The sequence below is a fragment of the Lucilia cuprina genome, chromosome 4 (assembly GCF_022045245.1).
Source record: "Lucilia cuprina isolate Lc7/37 chromosome 4, ASM2204524v1, whole genome shotgun sequence".
Lineage (NCBI taxonomy): Eukaryota > Metazoa > Arthropoda > Insecta > Diptera > Calliphoridae > Lucilia > Lucilia cuprina.
Window position 1 is genome coordinate 28,162,610 of NC_060952.1, and position 9,672 is coordinate 28,172,281.

General features: G+C 25.1%; 1 protein-coding gene across 10 annotated transcripts in view; it reads left to right on the forward strand.

Moving 5' to 3' along the window:
* Nucleotides 1–6,046, forward strand: part of LOC111690014 — a 202,286-nt gene extending 196,240 nt beyond the window's left edge. For 8 of the 10 annotated variants that reach the window (XM_023452530.2, XM_046947782.1, XM_046947786.1 and 5 more), the window contains one exon: nt 4,103–6,046. In XM_023452530.2, the coding sequence (XP_023308298.2) occupies nt 4,103–4,275 (173 nt within the window). In that variant the 3' untranslated portion in view covers nt 4,276–6,046. Of the gene's footprint in view, nt 1–994; nt 1,824–4,102 lie in introns of all 10 variants that reach the window. The other 2 variants (XR_006940460.1, XR_006940461.1) reach the window with 2 other exon arrangements.
* Nucleotides 6,047–9,672: the final 3,626 nt, after the last annotated feature.

Below are 9,672 nucleotides of genomic sequence, written 5' to 3' on the forward strand. Positions count from 1 at the left end.
TTATATAAGTATAAATGACACTGCAGATTTTCGTAAGGATCGGCCCTTATTTGACCCTAGCCCCCATACAAACCCCCCTTCAAAAAAAAATGTCTTAAACGTATAAAATTGACTTGTAACCATTTGTATCGCAATGAAACTCAACAAAACTAACTGTTATTTAAAAATATATCCTTTTCCCAAATTTACCGAGGATCGGCCCATATTTGACCTATATAAAGCCTCATTTATAAATTTTAGTTTTTTATCGATAAATTACTGAAATATTTTCGATATATGGTAATATTCAACACAAAAATTTCTTTATAAAAAATAAACATGTTAAAAATATACTCATGGTGTAGGGTATTATATGGTCGGCCATACCCGACTATACTTTCCTACTTGTTTTGTTTTAAATTTAAGTTTTCATTAATTTTCATACTACATTTACAATTTTCTTCTTTCTACAACAGTGAAGTTTTCTGTTGATTCTGTTGGCAACAATGCGAAGTTTAATCTTGTACTCAAAAACAGGGTATTAACATCAGAATCGATTTATTTTCAAATTTACTAATTTGATTATTAATTGGCTTTTGATTGCCAACTCAAAAAATCGCTCTAAATATATCAAAACATTTTTTATTCTTATCAATGTATTAAACAAATTTCATACAAAAACAGCTTTATTAAAATATCTGATATTTAATTCTATAATTTTTAGAGGTCTTACATTGTTAAATCAAAAAATATAAAGAGATTTAAAAAAACAATAATTATTACTAAACCTTAATTTAATTTTTAATCATTATTAATAATTTTATTTAAGTTATGTATTAAGGATGTTTATAATTTCCATACATTTACTATCATAAGCTTTAGTTTGTTTTTATAAATAGTGCTTGTATGTGTTTTTTTATAATTGTCATTATTTTTTTTATTAAACATTTTTATTTTATTTTTTTAATTTTGCATTTTATTTTATTTTGATTTTGTTTTTTATATTTTATTTTAGGTAATCCCCATAGTCAAACTAATCCCAAATAATTGCTGTTTGTTTGAATTAATCCCAAACACATTAAATTTATACACTGCAGTATAAACGTGTTTTCGTTTTTATTATGTTTTTGTTTAAATGTTGAGTTTAATATTCAATTAATTGTTTATTTAATTATTTGTTTGTTATATGAACATTATCGAAAGCCTATAGTTCATTAATTTCATAAAAGAAAATGCTGGGCTGGCTGGCCATATTTTGATTATTGTTCATGTGTTCGTTCTTGTTACATATTATATTTAACATTTACATACATTAAAAAAAACATATTGCTAAATTACCAAAAACAACAACAAACGTTAAAAAAATAACTAACATTTCTTTGCAACAACAAATAAAATATATAATAATAATTTAACAAAAATTACAAATTTGAAACAAAACAGCTAAAAACAACAATTGCCATAATTCTGCTCCTACAACATGATGTACAATTGACACGCAAACGCATGTTCACCATTAAATGAAAAAAACAAAGCAAACAAAAAAACAAATAAATATGTAATTACAAATGAAAATTAAGTCATATGCCATATACTACATAAAAATACATACAATTATAATAAACTACTACTCTACTACTATTACCAACTTCTACTACTATACCCAACTATCAACCTACAAAATCAATATTTTAAAAATTTACCACTCTATCAACTCATAATGTATAACTACTACCTACATACAAAGCAGAAAGTTTGGTTTGAAAGAACACAAAAAAAAAACGAAACAAAAAAAAACTGAACTTTGAAAGGTTTTTTCTAACAGCTCGCTAGAATAGTACCAGGTTTGTATAATTAAATTTTCTATTCCTCCTCTTAATTATGTATTAATTTAAGTGTATTATTGATTTTACTATTTAACATAAATGTGTATTATTTGTTTGCTTATTTGTAACTTAATAGGAATGTAAAACGTTTAATTGTTAAAATTGCATTAATATGCTTAAGAAAAAATTTTTGGCTTAACATTAATTTTGAAATTTAAACAAAAAAACTAATTATTTTAAAATCATAATAAATTTTCATGAAAAATCATTTTTTTAACACTTAAAAGTAACACAAACACACAAAAATTAGTGACACTTAATAATTCTAACCCCATTTAATACCTCCTTATCATGCAACATTAGCACTCAGCTCTAAGTGTTGCTTTTTTGCAATAAATTTTATACGCACTTAGTATTATAAAACAGTAGTACACCAGTAGGTTGCTGCAATAAAACTGTATTTATTAAAGAAAAAGATTCATTTTGTAAGTTAGGCACCTTTTTAAGTTAAAATTTGCACATTATAAAATTAGTAATATAGTTTTCACTAAACGCCATGTTCTTTTTATGAAACCATTAAGAAATAATCAAATATAGTTTGCGAAAGGCCATTTATGTTTCAAAAGAAAGAAAATCTTAAATGTTAGAAATTTTGTTAATTTTAGTATAATCCGAGTAGACGATTATTACATACCGATTTTGTAATGCAACGTAAAGATAATACCTCTTCAAAAAATTATACTGAAAAAAATGTTTTTGTTATTTTACATGAAATGGTAAATCGTCTTTGATTATAGTTGTTAATCGATTATTGTTTATGGTCAATTTAGAATTGTAATATGAATCTACTTTTTGCACAAAATAAGCCAGAAGAAGCGAAAAGCATACAATTTTTTTAAAATTTAAAATTTCTACTGTCTCGATGGAAATACATTAAGTAAACGTTAAAATCACTTTTTGTTAAAAACGTTATTATGAATCGTTGATCGCGAAGCGTGAATCGTTTACTTACTTACTTACTTACTTACTTACTACTTACTTACTTACTTACTTACTTACTTACTTACTTACTTACTTACTTACTTACTTACTTACTTACTTACTTACTTACTTACTTACTTACTTACTTACTTACTTACTTACTTACTTACTTACTTACTTACTTACTTACTTACTTACTTACTTACTTACTTACTTACTTACTTACTTACTTACTTACTTACTTACTTACTACTTACTTACTTACTTATTTACTTACTTACTTATTTACTTACTTACTTATTTACTTACTTACTTACTTACTTACTTAATTGCTTACTTACTTACTTACATACTTACTTACTTACATACTTACTAACTTATTTACTTACTTATTTACTTACTTACTTACTTACTGACTTACTTACTGACTTGCTTACTTACTTACTAACTTGCACATGGTTTAAACCTGAACTCGTTCTAGTTTGTCGTTGAGACCAATGATTTTTGTTCAGTATTTTCACCTCCGGAACTGGATCTGAGGAAGCGTTATGGAGACGACACTCGTTTAAAACGCTTCTGGAACTAGTTCTTTTATTAATGACTTCTGCTAGAATTTGTCTACCTCAGAACTAGTTCCAGGGAAGCTTTTAAGAACGCATAAACAAATATTTCTTATTTAGAGTTTTTGTTTGAAATTATTAAGATAAAGATTTTTAATTTTTTGATATTTTTTTCAATTGATTTCAAGAAGTTGTTTTGGAACTAGTATGCGTTCCATTGAACTAGTGTAGTAGCTATGTATAACTAGATTCAAAGAACTAGTTCCTCGAAAACTGTTTAGAGATATTTATATATTCTAAGGAACGGGTTCCAGAAATAAAGGCGACACTAATAGTTCCGAGGTTGTTGATTAAGAATCTGAAGTGTTTCCATTAAAATTTTTTTCTGGGATACTTTAAATTAAAATAACATTTTTTAAACTGATTGATTAGTAATTTGAAAACTGAAAATCAAGAATTTTATTGTAATAAAAGGCTTTCAAACAATATATATTATTGCACCTTATACAAACACGTAGGTTTAGCTAATAAAACACTAATATGTATCTAACACCCAACCCAACAGTCACCAAGAACAACACAGTACCAATTACAAGGTGTAAGTACACAACTTTAAAAAACCCAAAGTTATTTTTTTTTACTAAAACACAATGGTTACGGGAACTAAATATTTGTCTTAACAACACCCTCTCTCATATATTTTCTATTAAAAAAAAACATTATTATTAAACAAATACTTTTAATTTGTTTAAACAGAAAAGGCGATGTCTAAAGTTGGTAATGAAGCTGATAATAATGACGAATACGATGACGATGATGATGATGATTACGATCATTCACCAAATGGCGATAATGATGAGGAACGCAAATCTGAATCACCAAGCCAACCACTGCCGATATACCAGCAACGCAATAATTATTATTCATAAATTTCAATATTTTCCCGATTAAACAAAAAACAAATAGTTAAATATTTATATCAAGAAGAAACCAAAACAAAAAACGCAACAATTTATTTTATCTCAACACAAAATTAACAAAATTACAATAATGCATTTATCTTAAATAGATATATAAGTATCTAAACAAATAGATACAAATACTTAAAACTAAACAAAACAAATTTTATTTAAAAAATAAAAAAGGAAAACAAAATGTAGACTAAAATTTAAAAAAAAACTTCCTGAATTTGTTAAAATCAATTAAAAATAACAATAAAAAAACAACATACATATATACAAAGTACATACTTATAGTATGTATAAATAAAAATTGATGTAATACAATAAAAAGCTTAATTGACTGATAAATTGTTTCCAGAAAAAAAGACTTTTTAGTAGAAAAATTTATATCATAATTTTGATTTTAAAACTGTGAAAAAAACATAAATCGTTAGAATTGTTAATTACATTGAAACTAAATTATAGTCTATTGAAGAAAAATATAAATATTAAAGAGAAAATGCATGACATTAAATAAATCAAATGAAATCAAACTTCAACATATCACTACATTCATATTCATAAACATAAAATTACGTACGTACATACATACATATAAAGGAATATCTTCTTAAAGAAATATAAATTTATAGTAAATATAATTATTATCAAATTACTTATGAAATAATGAAATTGTTAACAATTATAGTGTTAAAGAAAGAATTATAAAAATTGTTTTTTTTTTTCAAAAGAAATATTGAAATTATAAAATGAATTTATGTACTAAGAACATTGGTGGATCAAGATTCAATAGATTAAATAATCGAATCTGTTATTTGGAATTTGTTATTTGATTAATGAAGTTTTATTAATTTGTACTGTCATAAAATTTTACATTTAAAATGTTAAATGCTAATTTTACATTTAAATTAAAATGTTTATGTTTTATACATTTATTTAATATAAATTTGATTGCAGTTATTTTGGAAATATTTTTGAAAAAAAAATATTATAAAAATGTTGTTAAAATACACAATCTTTGATGGTATTCAAATTGTTACCAATAATATTGTCGAAATTTCTAGGCGATATAATGTTGCCTTTATCTGTGCAATAGCAGTGAAAAATTTCATGTTTTTTGTTTATAAATCGTTTGTGTTTATTTTAAACTTAAATATTAAAAAAATATAAAAAAAAAATACTAGCATGACATTTTAAACTCTCATAACAACATAAATATAAAACCATCCGACACTCAAAATTACACACGAACCAGATAATATAAGTCTGAAACTAAAAATTAAATGAAGGAAACAGCATTACTTAAAACGCAAATTTTCTGTGTAAAGTTTATAGTTTCAGACGTATACCATCCGGTTTATGTCCAATGATTTTATTCCATTACTGTCGGACTGTGTAGAAAACACTATTCATAGGAAAACGTGAAAAATTTAAATAGACTTTTAAGTTATTTTTTATTTTCTACTAATTATAGAGACATTTAAATATAAAACCATCATATCAGCACATATTTATATTGTAAAAATTTACAATATTCATGAAGAATTGAACTAAATATGTTATAGTTAAAATTGAAGTTAATGGGGGGGAGCAATATGCGTAAAAGAAACATAAAGAGAGTTCATAGAACTGATGGAATTCAAATAAACTAAGGTTCATTTAACAGTGAATATAAAAAAGAGATTCACATACATTATAGCAATTTTCATGTACCTATCATGTATTACAAACAAACAAAAATATAGTAATATACATACATACATACATACATATATATTTTAAAGATGTAAGTAAAAAAAGAAACAGTTACAGGATGAATTTAACAGATTTAAAAAAAATTAGCAAGAGAAGTGGAAAACTATAAAAAAAAATGTTAAACTAAACTTAATTACAAAAAACGCATTTGAAAAACATAAAAAAAGAAATTAAATAATAATATTAAGTCAATTAGGTCTGCAATTAAAATGTATAATTTAACAAGTCAATGAATTCTTAAACAAATATAAATCATTTTAAAACAAAAAAAAAACAACGATTTAACAAATTCAACTAGATTCATATACTAATCATTAGTTTTTCTTTTTAAATAATTTATTATAAGATGTAAAAGTTTAAAACAAAAAATTAAATTTATATTTTTAATATTTCAATGTTATGTACAAAAATAATTTGAGCAAAAAAAAAAATAAAATATGTATCAGTTTTAATTTTAAGAATGTGTTTTATATAGCATTATTAAATTGTTATATATGTTTGTATATGCAGCATATATGTTGATACATATAAACAGTTTTAGAATTTGTTCAAATTCTTTAATATTTTTATTTCAAAAAAAAAAAAAAAAAAAAAACGGTGCTATATAAACATAATTATAATTTGTTAATTTATTTAATTTAACAATTATTTTTATTATAATTATCCCTGTTATTATAGCCACGACCATTTTGTTTATTTTTTTTATTATTTCTTTTAAGTATACATATTATCAAACCTAATTCCATTTGCCTTATTTTAGAACAAAAAAATTGTTGAATATTATTTTATTTTGAACTACATAATAAATACACTTGCATATATATATTTGTATTTATTTTTTTTATGGGTTAATTGCATATAAACATAATTTAATTATAATTTAAGCATTTTAAATATTCTATTTACATATACAACAACAAAATTATATCATATTGTTAATTATAACACTGCAAAATCAATATTAATTGAATATTACAACACTTAATGAAAATAAACAAAAAAAATATTTATTACTTATATTGTACATTGAGAATATCATAACTGTATGTTAATATATAGTATATTACATAATTAATGATTATGTCCAACGGAATGGACATAAACATTATAACAAACAGAAAAAGAAAAAATAATCACTGTAAGTTATCATTACAAACTGTAAGCAAGAAATGTTATTCAATAAAATATAGTTAAAATTAAAGCATATTAAATAAAAAGTGTTATATTAATTTTGCTGTAAAAAAGTACATACCGACAATTTCAATTTTTTTAAATTAGTTTTTCATTATTTGTAGTTTAGTTTCGTAATATCTCGGTTGTTTTTCAAGATAATTTAACGAAATTTCGTGTGTGAATTTAGAATAAAATGGAGAACATTTTCAAAAATAAAAAAATTGTCACGCCCACTTGGCGGGAATGAAAAGTGGGCGTAAACATATAATTGCTTTTTTCGACAACTTTCACTTAATATTTTGATATTTGATTTAAACATTCTAATAGCTGAAGTCCTACCCTTTCATTTGATGTAACATACTTCACAATTAGTTAAACATTTATCGAGTTATAATGTTCCAAACATTGGGGAAACAATGTATAAACCGGACATTTGTGCCCCACAATTTCTTTTCGAATTTGTTCAATATCTCGAAGAATTTTTGGAATTTTCGCATAAAACTTTTCACTTTCATAAAATGGAATATTGCGGTTTCATTAAGCTATCATAGAACTTCCTATTTGAATTATAAAGCCAGATATATGCGTTTTAACTTCGAATTTCATTTTTTAGCCGGTTTGGCGAAAAGCCTGGCGGGCTAAAGGTTGCCCATCTTGTAGCCAAGTTTCCAATATATCACATGATGAAACATTCACTTTAATACCTCAAGTAGTTTTCGAGATATAGCAAGTTAAAGAAAATAGTGACCGGAAATCCACCTACTACCATGTTCTGGTGACCTGGTGTTTTACAAAATTTTTGAATTGCAATTTTTTTCATTATTTGTGGGTTAACGAAACTTTTCGATTTTTCGTAATATCTCTGTTGTTTTTCAAGATAATTTAACGAAATTTTGTGTGTGAATTTAGAATAAAATGGAGCACATTTTCAAAAATAAAAAAAATTGACACGCCCACTTGGCTGGAATGAAAGGTGGGCGTAAACATATAATTGCTTTTTACGACAACTTTCACTTAATATTTTGATATTTGATTTAAACATTCTAATAGCTGAAGTCCTACCCTTTCATTTGATGTAACATACTTCGCAATTGGTTAAACATTTATCGAGTTATAACGTTCCAAACATTGGGGAAACAATGTATAAATCGGACATTTGTGTCCCAAAATTTCTTTTCGAGTTTGTTCTTTATCTCGAAGAATTTTTGGAATTTTCAAATAAAACTTTTCACGTTCATAAAATTGAATATTGCGGTTTCATTAAGCTATCATATAACTCCCTATTTGAATTATGAAGCCGGATATATGCGTTTTAAATACGAATTTATTTTTTTAACCGGGTTGCCGAAAAGCCTGGCGGGCCAAAGGTTGCCCATCTTGTAGCCAAGTTTCCAATATATCACATGGTGCAACATTCACTTTAATACCTCAAGTAGTTTTCGAGATATAGCAAGTTAAAGAAAATTGTGAGCGGAAATCCACCTACTACCATGTTCTGGTGACCTGGTGTTTTACAAAATTTTTGAATTGCAATTTTTTCATTATTTGTGGGTTAACGAAACTTTTCGATTTTTCGTAATATCTCGGTTGTTTTTCAAGATAATTTAACGAAATTTTCTGTGTGGATGAAGAATAAAATGGAGCACATTTTCAAAAATAAAAAAATTGGCACGCCCACTTGGCGGGAATGAAAAGTGGGCGTAAACATAAATTGCTTTTTTCGACAACTTTCACTTAATATTTTCATATTTGATTTAAACATTCTAATAGCTGAAGTCCTACCCTTTCCATTTGATGTAACATACTTCGCAATTGGTTAAATATTTATCGAGTTGTAACGTTCCAAACATTGGGGAAACAATGTATAAGCCGGACATTTGTGTCCCAAAATTTCATTTCGAGTTTGTTCTATATCTCGAAGAATTTTTGGAATTTTTAAATAAAACTTTTCACGTTCATAAAATGGAATATTGAGGTTTCATTAAGCTATCATAGAACTTCCTATTTGTATTATGAAGCCAGATATATGCGTTTTAACTACGAATCTCTTTTTTAGCCAGTTTGCCGAAAAGCCTGGCGGGAAAAAGGTTGCCCATTTTTAATTAACCATTCAAATAGCAGAAATCTTACCCTTTCATTGGATGTAACATTATTCGCAATATATTTCTTATTTTTCGAGTTAAAAGGTACGAAACTATGGTGCAACCTTTCTTTTGATGTGATTTTCTTCGCAATATATCAATTATTTATTTTATGAGGTTCCAAACTTTATGAAGACAAAGTAAAAAACTTTTGTGCCCGAAATTTTTTTTCAAGTTTATTATATAAGAAGTTTGTATAAACCTTGGTGCCTTCATAAAATGGGAACGCGTGAGTTATACGCGTCTGTAATATGAATTAAAAAATATTTTTATCAAAAATATTTAGGTATTTTAA